Consider the following 20,350-nt stretch of genomic DNA (forward strand, 5'->3'; position numbering starts at 1 on the left):
ATTCATGAAAAAAAAATTGCAGTTTTTAATAAAAAACTGAAATCAGAATATGCAGAACTACCCCACTGTCTTACAAAAAACTACCACTACAGTGGGCTTCGGAAAAATTACAAATTTTAGATGGTATCAATAATATACAATTTTGGTTTTCATTATTCTAAACATGTTGATCATCTGTGCACAATAGACAATTGATATAATTTTATAACCTAGAGAAAGATTTCACTCTGTGTATCAAATTAGACAACGCCAAATTTAAAGTCTAGATCTGTCTTTTTTTAAACTTTTTATAATGGCAGCCATTCTAATAAATATGCTTCCTGCCAGTTTTATTGTTCACATTTAGTAGTGTGTTGTATCAGCACAAATAAATTAAAGCCATACAAACATTCTAAGTATCCTTGAAACACATAAAACTAACAATTACTTTAAGGAATTAACACAGGAGATCATCTTACCTGCTGCCAGGGAGTAGACAAAACAGGGTGTAATAAGATGACAGATGAAAAACCAAATGGTTATCTTCTGTTCAGCCATTATCTCAAAAGGAATTGTGCACTGCAATACCATCATTCAGAGAACTAAAAATGCCTGTTACAGAGAAAGAAGAGAGTCAATAACTCTTGACATAAGGCTTTATCTCATATCACATTTGGCCTGTCAGATGATGACTAAACTGAATACTTAAGAGTTAATATAGGAGAGAATTTTTTGAATAATAAATGCATCATCAGAATTTCTGGATCAAATTAATTATATCTATTATTCAGAGAGCACTCTGTTTCAGAGTACTTAGGTGTTCTGATGATAGTATAATATGGTAAATGTTAAAACTGATTATCCTTTTTTACACTTCTCTTCTGGATTCTATCATCCATCTCAATAAATACTACATTTCAATTCATGACTTCAAAGTCTGTAAAAAGAAGACTACAGTGAAACTAAAGCACATGCATCTCTTTCAGATCCATTTTGCCTAGTATATCACTATTTTAAACTTTTAGTATAGAATTAATGATCCTTCACAAAGGTGGTTATAGTTTTTATTAGTTTCCTTTTAAATACTGAATATAATCATTATTGCAATGTTGTTTTCAAAGGTTTCTCTTTTCCATATGGGAGAAGGTCTGCCTGTATATATACTAAAGCCAAGCTAAAAAAGCATGCAGTTTCTTTTGAATATTCTAAGATTTTATAAATTATTTTTCAGATGCTTCTGTAAGATTTGTTACTACTTCCAATCTGAATATTTTGCTAGCTTTTTTCTTTCTGCTGGAGACTATTATCTATCTCTTCAGGGAAACGTGTCATCATGTTTGCAGTATGCAATTCTCTAGGTTTTTTTTATGGATTTCTTCACGAATATATAAATACATCCTTTACATCAATCACACCTTGTTCTTGCTTCTTGACTGGTTCTGCTCTAGCGCTCATTAAGAACTTCACAGAAAGCAAGGCTTCCAGCTTATCACTGACAGAACACTGTATCTCAGGCACATGCTGATATCATCCAGTCCCCTCAGTATGTTCATTTTGTTACTATTTCATTAGAAAATATGCTTATACATCTTAAACACCCTTCAGTAATATGCATCCCAGAACATGGTGCATGCTAAAAAAAGAAGACCTGTAGATGAAGGACATTATTTCGTGGTAGACTTGAGCAGTTCTGGGTTAGAAGCTGGACTCAATGATCTCAAGAGGTCTTTTCCAACCTAAATGATTCTATGATTCTAATATTGCATTGTCATTTTTTGCAAAGTGTAGTCTCAGTGCTCCTGCTTTCCAGCCTCCCATGCCAGGAATTGATGACTCTGACAGTGACGTGCATCTTTTACCATGATACTTGTCCTTTCCACGTCAAAATTTTTACTAAATTGTTCATTTCCAAAATCCACATATTTTAAATCTTGCTTTGAAACTGTCCCATTTCCCACTTCCAACACCAAGAAAGGGGCAATTTTAAATTATAAAGCACAAGTACAAATACACTTGACTCCCTAAGTATGGTCAGGATAAATCCTGCCCTTATTACAAAGAGCCTCTCATCTGAGCTGCTGTAAGACATGCCTGCTGCAGTGTATGTTTCTCACATCTCCCCCTGAGGTGTCTAGGAATGTGTCTTGGCCACTGGGGCCTTTTACTTGTCCCCTCTTTCTCAGAATAATGCTAAGATGTTCATTTGAACATGCCTCAAATAGTGAACTTTCCTTAGAACAGAGTTTCAAGAGTGTTTTGATAAACTCATAATGCAGGAAAATGACAAGAAATATCACAAGAAAATCTTTTGGCTCAGAAATTACAGTAGTTGTTGCATGTCACATTTTTCCATTTTTTAAAGCAGGATAAATCCTAAATAAAAAGTTAAAAGCTATATGACCCTACAATTATGGCTGTTACATGAAAACTCTGCTCAGCAAAAGACAGACAAGAGTTAAACACTGATTTCGCAGAAGTGAGATTTATTTAGAAATACTCCCTAGAAAAAGGCTCTTAGATTGGCAACACATATGCTTACTGTAGCTGGATCCAAGGAGAAAGATTTACTAAACGTCTTTACCTTCCCACTTCTGTTGGCTCTGAAGTTTCTTCAGATTCTGTCACACAAAGGACATCCACAACTATTTCAGGCATCTAACCTTGACCAACTAGTATGAACTACTGTGTCTGTATGACTCATCCAGAAGATGAGTTTGATCAAGAAATGACTTGGTATACTTTGTATACTTTTCCAGCAGCTATGCCCAGACTGTGACATCTACGTGATATGACACTGCCTTGCCTGAAACATTTGTTTCCAAATGACATGAGTAAATTGCATAGTTATGCTGAAATAATGCATATAATTAAATAGCGAAGAAACAGGAACTCTTTAGGGAACAACGGTAATTACACAGCAGCTCATGATGATAATAACTGTGTTCAAGTGTATTGATAGAGGAGATTGTTAAAAGCACTGCGCTCTCTGACATTATAGTCAGAGATGGAAGATCCCTCCTCCCTCTCTCCAGCAGAATTTAGGTTCGATTTTGTAAAGATACAATGTCCTCTAGTTCTCTAAAAATCCCTTTTTGCTGGCTCAGAAAAAAAACCAAAAACTTTGAACAATGGCTCCAATTGCAGTAAATAAGAACTGTGTCAGTAAATGCTATAAATTCTTCATTTTATTCAGAGACAAAAATATCCACCCAGGATTTAAATCCTTTCCCTATTCTCACTTATTTCGCTTGAGTGGGTTCTGTATATATAGCACAGCCATCCCTCCTGATTCATCTCAGCTTGCAGGTGAGAAGCTGTTTCACATCGCTCTGCTGAATTTTGGCAGAACTGGCTGCTATGAGATGAGACAGCACACAGGTTATTGCTGTGTGTGTCAGGTGGTAGAGCTGTGCACAGTGTTACCACCCAGCTGCCCAAGGAGTTGTTCTGGCGTATCTGAGGTAGCAGCACTCGTGCTGGAGGCAGCACTGTGGGCTGCAGTGCTCCGGCAGCACAATCCACTTTTGCTCTACAGCTCTCAACCTTTTTTCTTTGCAGAGTGAGAGGGATATTGCTGCCTAATTAAAAATCAGTCCTGAACAAATGAACAGCCGAATCACTTTTCTCCTCTGAAAAAGCAGAGAGTGACTACATACCTCGACATACTTCCTTCTTCCAAACAAAGCATCACAACTTTAGCAAACAAGTAAGACATTTTAAAAATATGTATTAAAACAAGAAGGCATTTAACTGCAACCATGCCATGTTCAATTACTAACTAATGCTCATTAACACACTTAAGTGCCTTTCAACTCTACCGTTTCCTAAAAGAGCCAGTCACCACTATAGAGACTTTGCTAGATTCAAAAAAATACAAGTTCTGGTGAGCTGTCTGGAGTGCAATCCCCAAAGGAGATGGAAAAAACTGGGGTATTGGCTGCTGAATGAGAAGCACGTTTAATTTTGAACACAGGGACCTACCAGAGTGCTTCTGGAGGCTTGCAGTGTCTCATGATGCTTCATTAGGATGAGAGGTGTTCCCAGGACACAAGGGTAAACCTGTCTCTCTATAGTACCCAATTGTAAGGATTCTTTAATCTCTCAAAATGCACTTTAGGAAAATGTCTACATTTTCTGCCATATTGTGTGAGGCTTTCTTCAGATCTTCAGTGCCCTTTGGCATTTATTAAAGAAAAAAAGACACCTACTTTAGAGCTATGGAAGCAGACAGTGTTTTCCATCACCTCCCTGCTAAATCCAAACATGCAGATGACATCGTCGTTTTGCAAGGACATAACGCATTTATAGGGTAGACACAAAAAGAAATTACAAACAGCAGGTAATTGAAGTCAGTTGAATAAAGATTTTCAAGATCAAAGGCAGTACAAACAAGGTACATAATCTACCAGATTTGAAATCAAGAAGAGCTAGGGATAGAGCAAGGGACAGCAGAGCAACAGTAGGGGATGTTGTAGGGGTGAAGAGGAGACAAAGAAAAGATCTCAACACTACAGGGAGAAGGAATGTCATGTGGGACATGTAGGATCTATGGGAAGATGGAAGCAATAAACCAGCCCAAAAGGGCCAGTAGAAAAGAAGGCAGAGAGGGAAAATGAAGGAGATATAGTTAGATAAAAATGTATGAGAATTACCAGTTGCCTCTGTCAGTAAATCTCAACATTTACCATGGAAGAGCTTTCCTGAACCTCACTTGCCAAAGCTTTCAGTGTGGGAGCAGCGCGATTACAGCATCAGCCCCCAACATCCACTCCAGTCAGGAGCCCCAAGTGCTAAAGGAGAAGAGAAGGGGCAGAAGAAAGTGTTTAGGAGCTCTGGTATGGTACAGTTAACTAGAAGAGGTAAATCAAGATGCTTGTTATTATCCTCATTTCCTGGTATATTATGATAATTATAGACATTCAAGTTTTAGAATTGGTAGAGATGCTGTCCAGCTTAGACTGTAAATAGATACAAGAATCTCAAAGAAATATGTGGTTCTCTACTCTTTTTCAAAAAATGAATATATATAATTGCAATAATTCACTCGCAAATTAACACAGTGGCAAGTTATAATCAAAGTCTTTTAGGAGACACACAATACTTCAGCCTAATCAGTGTTTTGTATTTGTTTTTACTTCAGACTCTTTCAGTGGTTTTTGTAAGCATGTAATTGCTCATCGTCTTTATTTTCTTAACAGAGTTGACATTTTTTCTATGATAAGTAACTCCTCACAAATCTTATTAGTTTGCTCAGTATGTAGAAATACCATAAAATGTTTCATTTAAAAATATAATTATATACATTGCATATTATTTATTGTATCACATTTTGTCCTTTTCTGCTATTTTGGCCTTTGTAAATTAATTTTGTAATTAATGAACAAGTTCTGACAATCTGGGTAAAAATGTGCCATTAAAAAGGGCACTGAATCGTGTTCATACGTCTGGCCTCTCAACCATCACCCACACACAATCCAATTTACTTCTGAAGCCAATACTTTAGCCACTAGCATTTATAGCTTTCTCTATTACTGGAAAAGTGATGACAGTCAAGTTCCTTTCCACTGCACAGATTTGTCTCATTCCAGTGGTCTGGGATTGCTGTAAGCAAAGTTCCAAGCCAGCCCTGCTCTTACAGCACTGCTGTATCTGCAGAAGATTTTAGGTGTTAGCTGGCTCTCACTTAGAAGTCCAAATGTGACTTTAGTTCCCTTCATAAAGGCTTGTAGAAATACTTAATTTTCTTGTGATTTCTATAATTTTAATCTTTCTTTTTGACAGATTTGTTCAAGTGGAAATGGAATCTCAAATCCACCACTCACAGTACTGCCCACTGGCCCAAACAGTCCATCACCAACAGTCGTGCTTCTAATATTTTCCACTTCATCTTTTATAAAGAATATAGCTACACTCTCCCTTTCACATGAATGAAATCCAGCTAAAAAGCACATCAATTTGATAGCCCGTAAGTAAGATACTCTTGTTGAACAGAATTTACAATTTCAGACATTATGCAATGACATAACAAAAAAGCACAAAGTTGGAGCAACATGCAGTCTAATTCTTCCCCTCCAATAACTAAACATTTTTTAACTGCTTACAGGTGACAAGTAACCAAAAAAACAAAACAAAACAAAAAAAACCCACAAAACAAAAAAAAAAAAACACAAAACCACAAAACAAAACAAAACAAAACAAAACAAAACAAAACAAAAAAAAAAAAAAAAAAACAAAAAACAAAAAAACAAAAAAAAAAAAAACAACCCAGAATCAGTTTATTAATATATTTTAACAGGCTAAATTAGCAAGCAATTCTATCACTGCTGGATAACTCAATCAGCTCTGTGACTTTGCTTAATAAACATTGACTTGGAAATACAAAGAAACAGTATCTTGGAGGTGATCTGGAATTTAATACCATCTGGAATTAAATTTGGACAAAGATGACAAGGAAGACATGATTCTTCAACTGCGCCAATAACAAAAGGAAAACAAAGGATATAATGTGAGTCCATTGCTAAATGGAGTGAGAATGCTGGTTACACGAGGATGCTCAAAGAGAGCTGATGAACACTCTAACAAGGCTGCTAGGAATTATCTTTGAAAGGTTGTGGTGATCAGAAAAGGTACCTGAGGACTGGCAGAAAGCAAAGGCCACTCTGGTCTTCAAAAAAGTCAGCCTCACCTCAATCCTTAGAAAGCCATGTAGTGCCTCATGCTGGAGGCCATCTCTATCCACACAGATGATAAGAAAGCAATCAAGAGCAGGCAACGAAGATTCCTTAAAGGAAAATCATGCTTGACCAACCTCATTGCCTTCTACAATAAAACAACTACCTGGATGAATGCGGGGTGAGCAGTGGGTATTTTCCAGCTCGACTTCAGCAAGGTTTTCAACACAGTTCTTGCACAACTCCAGAAGTGCAGGCTGGATCAGTGGACAGCGAGGTGGATTGAGAATTGGCTGAACAGCAGATCCCACAGTATCATAACAAGTGGCACAGGGTTTAGCTGGAGTCCTGTCATTAGTAATGCGCCCAGTATGCTTTAATGTAATCATCAATAACTTGGATGAAGATGCATCCTCAGTAAGTTCACTGACAACACAAACCTGACAGAAGGGCTGATGCCCTTCAAAAGGGCCTCAGCAGGTTGGAGAGACGGACAGAGAAGAATTGTCTGAAATTCAATGAAGACAAATGCAGGTCCTGCACTTGAGGAAGAATGCACCAACAGGCTGCATCATCCTTCCCATTTTCATTATTTCTCTCTGTTTTGTCTTTTTGTTATTTTGTCCTCATAGTTTTAATAATAAACACAATTAATAATATGTCTTATTTTTCTTACTTGCATCCACTGATTCATTATGAATCAACATTAATCTTCTTCCCTACAAGGGCCTCACAAGTCAGCTAATCAAAATCTCTGTAACAAAGGGTCATCTGGTAATACTATTACAAACACATATTTTCAGGAACCTTAGGCATCTTCTAATTTGTGGTAAACTCAAAAACTCATCTTTACTATTAATCATTAATAAATACAGTTGAGTTACTTTTCTTTAGGCAGGTGCAAAAACATAGTTTTGAAATTCTTTCAGATCACAAAGTCTTACTTAGTGGTACTTACACACAGGTCTTTAATTCACACATCAGCAACAGAGGGTCAGACAGGCCCTATCCACACTATTTGCTCTATCAGCAACTGGTTGTGCTTTCTTCTAAAGTAATAAATAAGAAAAAGATCACTTACTACTGTCATAACTCACAGGCATTACTCACTTTTCTGAAAGTTTGCTGTAAGGGCTTTGCTGCTTAAAGATTACCTGGTAAAATAGTTCAGCAATAAACCTTCTTCCAAGTCCCAAGCATCCCAGAAATAGCATACTACTCTGCTCTCATATGTACGAATAGCTTCCAATTGCATCTTAAAGACCAAGCAGTTTAAATTTGACTTCAAGTTAACCAAACATAACCAAGTATCTAAAATCAGCATGAAAAAACATCAGCCACTAATATAAATAAATATCCATTAGTAAAACTGGGTATTCCTTCATGATAACACAGATTTTTAGGTTACTTTGGCCAATAACTTTTAAGGGACAAAACACGTTAACTACTTGAGAAAAATGAAGTGTTTTACTGATGTTATTTTTTTGAGCTTTAAATTTTGTTAAAGTTTATAAAAAGAAAAAAAGTACTAATCAGAACATCATATTGAAATTAAATCTTAAAGAGATCCATTTCTAAGAAAAAACCAATCATTTTGTTTCAGAAAAATGAAACAAAGACTGTTTAAAAATCTTTATCATGCTCTTGGCATTTTGGCATTTTCATTTGATTTTTACATTTTCTTGAACTTAGTAATACATTGTTATTTGTCAGTAAATAGAGATACTGGAATGAATCATGTATATTCAATAAGTTCACAGCAGATGTATTTAAATACAAAAAAAATTAACAGTTTATCCCTATAATCTGCAACTCAGGACACCCTATAACATACTACTTATTATACAGCCAAAGACAAGCTCAGTGGGAAATTTCATCTTCAAAATGCATGTTTCCTAGCAACTCTCTTGAAATCAGAGTAGCATTTTTTAAATTTATATCAATCACTTGGAACTGTTGAGAATACTTAAAAACATCTCTTTCATCCTATGAATAAACAGTTTGAATCAGACTAGCAGCTGCAAAAAGGAGAAAAAGGAAAATCAATTCAATGTTTACTAGAACTTGCTGGTGAATTTTGGAACAATACATTATTTGTGCCTTTTGGTTTTAAACTTACACATTTCAGAACAGATGTTGGTGAGATTCACTGGCATTTTTTATAGGTTTGAGCTGCCATCACGATTTCAAAAGATCCTCTGTGTTTTAAAGACTGCTTTTCAAGGATACATACTCATGAGGTAGGCTTAGCTGTACTCCGGAGATTTTAGCAGACAAGTAATGGTTTCATTCTATTGGTTCCATGACCTACAACTAAAGCATTGTTTCTGTAGTCTTCAGATTTTTGGGAAGAAAAAAAAAAAGAATATAACTAATTTTTTTGAAAGCTTAGTTTCTTGCCTCCTAATTGTCAGTTGACACTTTTCATTTGAGTTACCTATCAATGCCAGTAGAACCTCAGAGGTACACAGCATGTACCGAAATCTCTCTTAACACTAAGTCAACAAGGAGGGACACAAGGACATATACCAACAGAAGAGCCTTTGGAAATCCCTGTGCCAAAACCACTACAGCTGACATGAGAAATCATACTTTCCCAATGATACTCAGAATCTTGATCTCATGATTGCACTTAGATCAAATCAAGGTGGATAAAGGAAGAAAATAGACATGAAAATGGACAGGCAACGGGACAAAAGGGTCTGGTTGTGACTCTTCTGGTTCCTATTCTGTGTGCATGCATGTGGATAGATGCACAGGTGCCCACCACTGGGATGGGATCAAGAGTCTAGGTCCCTCTGGTGGCAGCAGCCGGAGGCAACAGAATGTGTCAGAGGTCTGAGTGGTGGCAACTGGACAAGGGGCAACTGGACAGGCTGCAGGGATCCATGTATCCAGGGTGCCAGCAGCTATGGAAGCTGATGTTGGTGTGGGTGGGAATGCCAATGTGGGACTGCCAGCAGTCATAAAATAGCCAGCAAGTACAGCAAGAGGCTTGGGAGCAGGTAGTGGTGCTGCCATCAGCAGCTGGGGACAGCTGGGCATCCAGGGCCAGGTCCTGGGCAGGGAGGGGTCCAGGTGTGTATGTACACGTGCTTCCACTAAGGGATCCACCCTGATCAGCCAGACAGCCTGAGGCTCTTGGGGCTGCTTCTGTTGGTGACTCTGCGGCTGTAGGTGGCCAGCCACACATAGAGCTGTGCATGCACTAGGAGCTGCTGAGCATCACTGCAGGTTCTCACGGGCACAGGGAGCTGCTGCAGGCTCACCTTGCCCAGGCAACCAGATCTGGCAATCCCCCCAAAAAAAGAACCAAAAAGTTCACTGAAATGTATCTGATGCTGAATTCCTACAATGATGTGAAAGATAAGCTCCATGAGAGTGTGTTTTATCTTTGTAATGCAGTATCTTTCAAAATGCCAGTATTTTACCTTTGAAATACAATAATGTCTGTATATGAAGTATGAGAATTATATTATAAAAACTATGACTAATCAGTTTAATGATTGAATGCAGAGAACTCTTTAAGATCACTTCTAAGCAATAGCAGGTCTATAAATATAACCAAAAGAGATTAGGCAAAACATTCTACTTTGCTTTTTATACTTGAATATCAAGACAAAAAAAAAACCCCAAAAAACCCAAATGCAAACAGATATATGAAAGCCAAAAGTCTGATCTACTGACATGTCTGCAAATATTTAAATATAGAATGAAAATGTACAGCAAAATCACAAGAGGCAGTCACCGATTTGCAGTAATGAAGCGTAGAAAACTTCATTTTACGGATCTTGTTCCAAGTTTCATATTTCAGTGTCAAAAGATATATTTTGGTATGTAAATAAATACAGCTTAGGCATGTCAGCCCCCAAAAAAAGACATTTCTCTTTATTTATCAAAGTTGCACTAGGATGTCCACTTCAATCAACTAATGTCAAATATTAAAAATGTTTTAGTTGATAATTATTCTATTGAACATAACATATGAGTACATTCTCTCACAGATGCTATTTCACTACGGTGATAAGCCAAGAAATCAAAATAACCTCACTCAAAAGGTGCTGATTGCAAAGTCATGCTGTCACATCCTGCAGCAACTCCATGTTTTTCCATGCAATGAAATAGTGTCCCCACAGACTCAATTAAACAACTGCCTACAGGTCCTGCACAGCTAATCTGTATTTACTGCATTTCTGACATGGACCTGACATGGCCTCCAACACAGGGGCTTTCCCCGTTTAGGAACTTCTCACAAAACAGGTATAATGAAAATGGAAGTAAACTATATCTGAAAAAGAGAATTCTTTCAAAATAGGAATCCTACCAGTTTTGAATAATAGCTCTGACTTGAAAATATGAGAAAGTATGTAGTAGTGCTAGGGTTCTGTGCTTACTACTCCTGTTTTTCAGCACTGAAGAGAGTTCAAACATATCATGTCTTTGCTTAAAACTTATACATGGAATATGCACTGAAATTTTATTCATTTTCCCTATTATGACCTAAAGTTTTCATCTCTGGCCAAAGAGCAATACTTCCTAATTCTTGATTTCCAACTTCTGGATAAAAGAATAGAATTATTATTATTACTATAATATTTTAATTTTTCCAATTATTTAGGTTTATTTGGGAGCCAAAACTGTCCAACAAGCAAGGTTGGTCATTCAAACTGTACTGTTAAGTACTCACACAATATTAATCTTCTGATTTTTCAGTGTCTGGTACCACAATTGAAGGGCAAGAAACCCATTACCTAAGAAAAAGAAAAGCATACAATCACCTGCAGACATTGTTCTACCCAGTAAAAGCAAAAGAATCAGCATATACTCTAATAATTCTGGTGATATGGTAGTGGATCTATAGATTATGCTTCAATCTATTAACTTTTACACATACTTTCTATCATGCCTGCCTTTGTCCTTCTTCCTTGACCTTTTCCCCAAAGTGCTCAACTTTTCTTAATTGATCTAATTTAAATGGAGAGGCATGTATGGTACTTTTCATGTTCAATTTATTTGTAAAAAAAAATATTTGATAAAATTACCCCCAGATGTACAGCTGAAATGACAAGAGAACAGACAAAGTGTTACTTACAGTAACCAATACTAGAAATTAAATAGCATCATTACCTTCTTTGGAATCTCTGTGCTTTCATACTGATGGAGATATGAGAACACAGAACATGTGTAAGAATATTTTAAAAGCTATGTGAAGGATGATGCTATTTGTAGTGATCCAGAACTGCTGTATATCACATTCTGTGGTCTGCTAACGCATCTGTCAAATGAATCATTACAGCAACACAAATGTAGCTATTCCATTTAGTATTTCCATTTTGCAAAATATTACAATAAATCACCTTTTAAATGTACACTGTACAATGTTTGTTTCTGTAACATTCTTTGGGAGTATTTGCCATCTTATAGTAAAAAAAAAAAAAAATACAATTTCCATTACAGTACCAACAGTATGAAAAACATCTTCTAGTGGAGAAAATGACTATAAAATATTCAATATACACAATTAAACTAACCAGAAATTTTGCATCACAGTTTTATATATCACCTTTTTCTTCTTATAAGAGAGTAGCTACAAAGTAGCTCTAGGTCACAGCACAGATAGCTTCTGTGCTGATGGTATAACACAAAAATCCTCTTATAAGACATTGAAATATGACAATAAGTCAATATTATCTTAGATATCCCATCTTATATTATTATTATTTGCTTTGGTAATTTATCTTAATGCTGTAATCTGTCTTTTCTGTTATACCAAACACAGAAATACAAGGGCAATTTTGAAGACCTAAGATTTCAGTATTTGTGATCCAACACATGGTATCAAGTCCCAGCTTTTGTAGATCATTCTTTGGACTCTTCAGCAAAAACATGACAACAGGAGCATACAGTCCTTTGTCAGTATGGCATACTGGTACTGCAGGATTTAAGTAGAAGCACAGTGGAACAAAGGAAATGGTGGTTTAGGATCCCAGGACCAATGTTAGGGTTTCTGTGGGAATAAAGTGTTACCAGATTATCAGGAAAAGATGAGTTTCAGAAGATATGTAGCAAACTTCACTCCAGGAGGCATGAGATCCCCTCATAGAGCATGTACCAAAGAATTGGAAAATAATGTACATTAATATACCTCTTTCTTGTACATGAGAATTGAACAGAAGCTAGATTTTTCCTGGTTTACATGGGGAAACTCCCCTTTGTCTATGACTACTATAACATGGTCAAGAACAGATTTTTTTGATACAGACAGAAAGAAAAATTCTCTTCATCTCTGCTCTCATATTTGACACCTGAGATTACAGTTGAGGAGATTATTTAAGATACGTTTCTATATTCTTCAGTAAATTGTGTGCCTTCAGACTTGTCTCTGTGTCTTATCAGAAGAAAAGCGATTGCGGAGAAAAAACAAAGTAAGGAGAATTTAATTCCTTTTCTTACCATCATCCTTCATCTGTCTTGATGTTTGTTTTCTAGTTCACAATTTCAAGAAAACAGTCTCTAGTGGACAAATTTACTATTCACAAAATATTATAGTGCTGTGCCTATAACATATAATGTGTCAGATTTTTTCATTAAATCCTCCTGTTAATGCCACTATTTTATGCTTCATGGCATATCTAAAGATTATTTCTTCTAACACATCATTAGTATTTTTTTAAAAAAATGTTTGTGGTTGGCAATTTGGATTTATCTTGCAAAGAGTGTGAACCTACAATGAACACCAAATGCATCTGAATCTAATACAGAGAGAAATGGTCAGATGATGATCCTAAGTGACCAATATCAAGAGTTCTTGGATTCCATTATGCTTTAAAATAAATGATATGAGAAATGGATTTGTAAAGAATTCACAAAACCTGACAGAAAGCTCTCACAGTCTTGTACATCTGTATGCAAACAATGAGATAAGGTGTGCTGAATTAGGAAGGCCATGGAATAGAGATGACATTGTTGAGAGAGAGATTGAACTAGAAACAAGTTTTGACAAGTTTCAAAATATGGCCTTAGAAAAAGACTAGATATTTCAGAGAATTAAACTGTGAAAGATGCATTGTAGCAGGATCACGTGGGGAAAAATACGGGTGATTGGTGTTAGAAGTAATAGCAACATTGTGCAGCAAAAGCTAATAGACTGAAAAACATTTATAAGATATTGTAACCAGGAAATAGGTTGCCTTCTGATGGAATGGCATTGAGTTTTACATCTCTTGTGTCTCACTATTCATTGAGACTGATAATGGAATAAAATTTTTTTAAATGCTTCTCAGTTTCCTCTCTCTGTAAAAGCTGGGAAAACCAACAAAAGTGACTCATCCAGCATCTCATAAATTTTATTGAAACCATCTAGCTAAAATAAACTGAAAAAACATAATCATAAATTAAAATAAATTCTGAGGAGGATTATTTGAAAGGGATCATCTGATGATGTGAAACCATTTAATGAATTTGACTAAAATCTGTAAATATTTTTAATAACTTTGTATTCAAAACTGAATATGTATGTTGAATGTGGTTCTAAATGGGTTTTTTTGTGTTTCAATCAACTTTTTTTATTGATTTTGTACATTTTATTTTTCATTTCTTATGTGGTGTATAACCCACTTCTCTTCTGAATTCCCAACAGATACAGGTTAGATGTTACAATAACATTCAGGTGGAAGAAGTCTGACAGCCCTTGTTAACAGCTCTTACAGCAGGCATTATAAAAGTTTCCTTCAATTCAAGAGACTTTAAAGTATATCTCTTTGAGGCTATGTTTCAGGGTCACTTTGACACAGGAAACTTCCTTTCTGATGTCTTCCCTTGAGGCTTTTGCTCGCTACAGCCTCAAGCAGTTGGAAAGCCCGGCTAGAGCTGCCTTTGTGAGTCCGTAGCCACTGCGTGCACGGGCGCAGCAGGGTTATGGCGTTTGCCTCCCCACTAGTGCTGAGCGCTCCGGCGTGGGTAACGCAGCTTTGGTAGCTTCACGCTGAGAGGAAGCGAAGGGACGAGAGAGGCACACTTTGCTTGCGGGCCTGAGAACGTTTTATTTCCTGCATGGTCACTGCGATGATCGGAGCGACTGTCCCCAGCTCGGCCCAAGGCAAAAATGGCGCTGGGACAAAGAAAGCATTAGGTTAAATAGGGGGTGGGCAGATAGGGGTGGAAACCCCTCTCGCCCAACAGGAACAGACAACAGGGGAGTGACATAGAGCCTAACAACCTATGGGAACATAACAGAAGTGGGTACAGTGTTCTGGGACAAATAGCATGGCAAAGGTGGGGTGATTGATACAAAACTTACAAGAAGAATCAGGGAGTGGCTACAAGATTGACATGTAAGAGCTCCTGTGGTAGACAACTTGGCGCAAACCATTGTGAGGGAAAAGAGGGGTACACAGAGCCAACCTAACTAACATTTATTAAAATCCCTAGCTAAACCAACCCAATGTACAACATTCCCTTTCAGAACTATATTGATGGTCATGCTGCCAGGTAAGCACACAACTGCAAGATACAAACAAAACTCTGAAGTCTCAGGTCTTTCCCATGTAATAGTGCCAAAGGAAGAACATGGAAAAAGAAATTACAAGAGGTTTTAGACCAGTTCAGCTTGGTAATACTTGTCATTTGGAAGTAAATGTAAATTCACTCCTGGTATAACTTCAAATGAAAAAAGCCTGTTTTTAAAAAAAAAAAACATAATTAACAGTAAGCACAAAGCAGCCACAGTGTTCTTCCATGCTTAGAAAACCAAGGCATTCAGTGCAAAAAGAATAAATTAGGGAGGTTATAAACCAGAATGGGTGCTCTCTGGACAGCAGCAACTCTGAAAAACCTCTAAGGGATACAGTGGGCAAGCAATTTTACTGGGGTTTCCAGGACAATTCTGTGGCTAAAAGAACTGTGTGGCCCTTAGGGATTAAATGACTAAGAAGTACAATTATCATGTGAATTTGCTTGTTAGGAATAAGCAAATTTGCTTGGAACTAGCATGACTCATATATGAACACTATCAATAACTGAAATGCTGAAAGATATTTATTTAAAGAGACTTAAAAAAAAAGCATGGAGAAATGTAAAACATATAAATATATACAGAACAAGTGGAGAAAATTCCTTATGGCAAGAACTTTGCTTGTTCAACCTGTCTGGCATACCAAGGAGATGACCGGGGAATATCCTAGTCACAGGACATAAGTATGGCTTGAAAATATGGGAGACGAAATGGTACTGCTATCTTCTGGAGAAAAACATAATAAAACCAAAAATCTGGAATTTGATTCTGGAATTATTTAGATGGGATGTATGTAAAATTTTAGCAAGGCATACAGTGACATTCCCAGCTCTTGAGGTCTTCAGCAACTACTGAATTTTGCAAGGCAGAAAGTACCAGCACCTGAGGCAGCTGACCTACCTCAGAGCTCTCACTGCCTTTCAAGACCTCGAGCTGCAGACAGAAGGCAGATGATGATGTTCAAGCATGGTGTTTCCCCAGAGTGGGGATCCTTTCAGACTGACAAGACTTGTTCCCTGTTCCCAACACCATTTTATAGCACCTCCTTCTAGTGTTTTCCGCAAAGGGCACTGTGATTCCAAAAGATAGAGTGCCATGCTCCAGTGAGGTTCAAAGTATATTATTTTTTAGTGAGGAGCAACTTTTATTGCTCCTAACAATTAAAAATACTCCAACTACATCTGTTCTGAATACTACAAACAGCTGTGGAAGCTACAAACAAAGCTGTGATCAAGAGATAAAAAATATAGAAAGAAATTATGGAAAAATAAAAACTTCTTGACAGTAGCTACACCAATTACAAAAGGTCTGGAGATGATAGTGGGTTATGAATTATGGTGAAAGATGTTCCATTTACATAGAAATAAATTACCTGCAAGAAAAAAATCTTTATAACCAGTACACTCATCATTTCAGCAGCAGCAAGATAAAGAAACAGACCTCCATGTATTTTGCATAGATCTCACTGCTTCTCTCTTAAAAAACAAGCTTCATGGTACATTTTAAATTTATGCAATAGGCCATATGTCAAAGAGTATTGAGAAACTTTAAACTTGATACTTCAAATGCTACAGGCAAAGATTTTCAAAATTACTTCTATATCTATTATTAAAAATATAATTTTCAAATATTTTTGGGTGCTTTCTCCTTTCCTTTTTTTTCCTAAGCATTTTACTCATTTCCACCAATTAATTTAACTCTGACACTTCAAATCACATTATTTAAGATGAGATGCTGCTCACTCTAAGATCTACACTCCCACTTTTTCCCCAAACATAATTCACTTCTTATGTCTCATTTTTTGTTTTTCACAGAATCACTAGGTTGAAAGAGGGTTCAAGATCATTGAGTCCAACCCATGCCCTAACACCTCAACTAAACCATAGCATCGACTGCCACATCCAGTCTTTGTTTAAACACATCCAGGGATGGTGACTCCACCACCTCCCTGGGCAGGCCATTCCAGTACTTTATCACTCTTTCCATAAAAACTGTTTCCTGATATCCAGCCTATATTTCCCTTAGCACAGCTTCAACTGTGTCCTCTTGTTCTATCTGTTGCTGCCTGGAGAAAGAGACCAACCTCCACCTGACCACAGCCACCTTTCAGGGAGTTGTAGAGAGTGATAAGGTCACCCCTGAATCTCCTTTTCTCCAGGCTAAACAACCCCAGCTTCCTCAGCCATTCTTCACAGGGCTTGTGTTCCAAGCCCCTCACCAGCCTCGTTGCCTCCTCTGGACATGCTCAAGTGTCTCAACGTCCTTCCTAAACTGAGGGGGCAGAACTGGACACAGCACTCAAGGTATGACCTTACCTGTGCTGATTACAGGGGAGGGATGACCTCCCTGCTCCTGCTGGCCACACTATTCCTGATGCAGGCCAGGATGCTGTTGGCCTTCTTGGCCACCAGGGCACACTGCTGGCTCATGTTCAGCCAGCTGTTGACCAGCATCCCTGGGTCCCTTTCTGCCTGGGCACTGTCCAGCCACACCGTCCTCAGCCTATAACGCTGCAGGGGGCTATTGTGGCCAAAATGCAGGACTCAGCACTTGGACTTATTAAACTCCATCCCACTGGACTCTGCCCATCCATCCAACTGTTCCAGGTCTCTCTGCAGAGTCCTTCTCCCTTCCAATAGATTGACACACAATCCCAGCTTAGTGTCATCTGCAAATTTACTAATGACAGACTCAATCCCCTCATCCATGTCATCAATAAAGATATTGAACAGAACTGGTCCCAGCACAGACCCCTGAGGGACACCACTGGCGACTGGCCCCAGCTGGATGCAGCACTGTTTACCACCACTCTCTGGGCCCGGTCACCCAGCCAGTTCCTAACCCAGCAAAGAGTGCTCCTGTCCAAGCCGTGGGCTGCAGCTTTACCAGGAGTGAGCTGTGGGAGACAGTGTCAAGGGCCTTGCTGAAGTCCAGGTACACAACATCCACAGCCTTTCCTGTTTCCACCAGACAGGTCACCTGGTCATAAAAGGAGACCAGGTTGGTCAAGCACGACCTACCTCCTAAACCCACGCTGGCTGGGTCTGATACCCTAGCTATCCTGTAAGTGCTGCGTGATCACACTCAATATAAACTGGTTTTGGCCATTTTTGCCTAATTTCAACCACATTCAGATAAACACGTGTACCTCCATTCCATTTCTTATCTGCCTCTGTCTAGTGCCAGGAACCAGTGGCATCAAGAACCAGCCTTTTTGTACCTTTATTTACTAATCAAAAGCTTCCTCCTATAGTACTTTACCATTGCTTGTAGGTATTAGTTGAGTCTTTGTAAGTTCTCTATGGTATTTACCCCTTACGATAAGGTATGCTTTCAAATACTTCTATTATTCTCGTGATTTTTCTATGAAGTCACAGATATTTTAAAATCTGCCTGAAAGGCATCTGAAGTGCTTTCCTCAATCTTACTGAATACTTCCTATTTTACTGTAATTGAACGTCAGAGAAGAATATTTACATGTAACACTAAGATACTGATTATCTCCCAGACTCCCTAAGTCTTTTTTAAAGCCATTCACCTCATGGAGATGATTAATCCACAGAAATGTCTGAATTGTACAGATATCTACCTCAGGGAAGGGGAGGAACTGAAAACCCCAGGAACCATTTGTCTGCCTCTCTTTCAATCTGTTCTGCATTGCAGCTATTCAGTATTAAGGAAGAAACTGTTTATTCCTTAAACCTGTTTTTAAAAATCATGTGGCATGCTTTCGGTTCTGTGAAATGCAGTTAATGAACTGTGCACAATGATTCTCTGTTAGATCTTGGCCTTCCCTATTATTTAATTGGCAATTAGTTCAACACACTGCACCGGCATGCACTGCTAATGTTACCACATTACCCAGACAGAAAGTATTTTTTCTGAAAGGAGTAAAAGCAAAGAAAAAGGGTATATGAAATTCCATCATTGGAAAGGATGTTTGAAACCCCATCACTACCAGCCCTTGGCAAAGACTAAAGAAGGCTAGCAGATTGAAAATAACCTGTCTCCATAGGGAGCATCCTGCCAAAGCTCAGTGTGATGGTGCATAAAAAAGCAGAATAAAGGAGGCTTAAAAAGTGACCACAGCATTCTTCAGATTTCTTGGCTGTAATCCACTTAAGAATCTTACAGTTTTTATTAGTTTTCCCTTCTTTTAATGAAAACTGAAATAAAACACAACCATTTCTATTTGAAATGTTTCTAGCTTCAATATTACATGTGGAGAATTAGGAAAGAAATGATGAATACATTGAATATATTGGCTGCATAAATAAGGCCATTATGGCTTTACATATATACATATATGTATGAAATCTGAATTCTCAGACAAGTCAGTCTAAGTGAATCACAGATTTTGAAAGTGTCCTTAGAAGCCACCTGATTCACCACTGTGCTACTACACCTTCTGGATAAGGTTATACAACATAAAAATAGAAACAGTAAAGCACTGTACTAGAAGTATGTTTAAGCTGTGCAATTTTGTTTGTATTTAAATAATTTTTCTAGACATCTTTGTGAGATAAGAAATGTCATTTCAAGAGTTAAAATAGAAAGCAGCTGATTTTAAGCACTGTATGGACTCTTTTTTCCCTAGGAAGAGAATTACAGGCAACAATCTGTCCAAGTGTCTCATAGCAGATAAAGAGTAAGTGATGTATATAACTATTGTGCATCCCTGCTGTGATGCAGCTGCTGCTTTTGTGTCACTAATGGACTCCTCTCTTGTCAGAGAAGGAATCTCCTGTCCTTTTTCAACAGGTGACAGGCAAAAATAAATTGCAAATCCTTGAGTTGGCCTGTCAGGGAGCCAATTAACATTTCAGCTGACCAGAATCATTTGAAAAGCAAGGAGGAAGAAATATGACAGAAGATGACAGAAAAATGACAGGAAAAAACAACAGAACTGGGCAAAAAGGAAAAGTGGATTCAATGCTGAAAATATGAGCAGTCTCAAAATAAAATTAGGATAGCCTCCTAGTAGTTGTGCTGTTTTCCTTGCTTTCTTTTTCATTTGATGGGAGTAAATGCAAAGACCAGCTCCCTGTGGTTCCTTTCTGGTATCTTAACAAAACACACTTTGCCCCTGGCAAGTTTTTACAGTTCATTATTTCAGTGTTTTGGGTTTTAATAGAGTACCGCATCTTATTTAGCAGTAAGTACTGGCATGAACTTGAGAGACAGCATG

General features: G+C 37.7%; 1 protein-coding gene across 1 annotated transcript in view; it reads right to left on the reverse strand.

Moving 5' to 3' along the window:
- Positions 1 to 20,350, reverse strand: part of CNTN1 (contactin 1) — a 214,698-nt gene that overhangs the window by 76,910 nt on the left and 117,438 nt on the right. Inside the window, exon 3 of the mRNA XM_053978026.1 lies at positions 459 to 591. Within this exon, the coding sequence (XP_053834001.1) occupies positions 459 to 573 (115 nt within the window). The 5' untranslated portion in view covers positions 574 to 591. The remainder of the gene's footprint in view (positions 1 to 458; positions 592 to 20,350) is intronic.

This window comes from Vidua macroura, chromosome 5, assembly GCF_024509145.1.
Source record: "Vidua macroura isolate BioBank_ID:100142 chromosome 5, ASM2450914v1, whole genome shotgun sequence".
Lineage (NCBI taxonomy): Eukaryota > Metazoa > Chordata > Aves > Passeriformes > Viduidae > Vidua > Vidua macroura.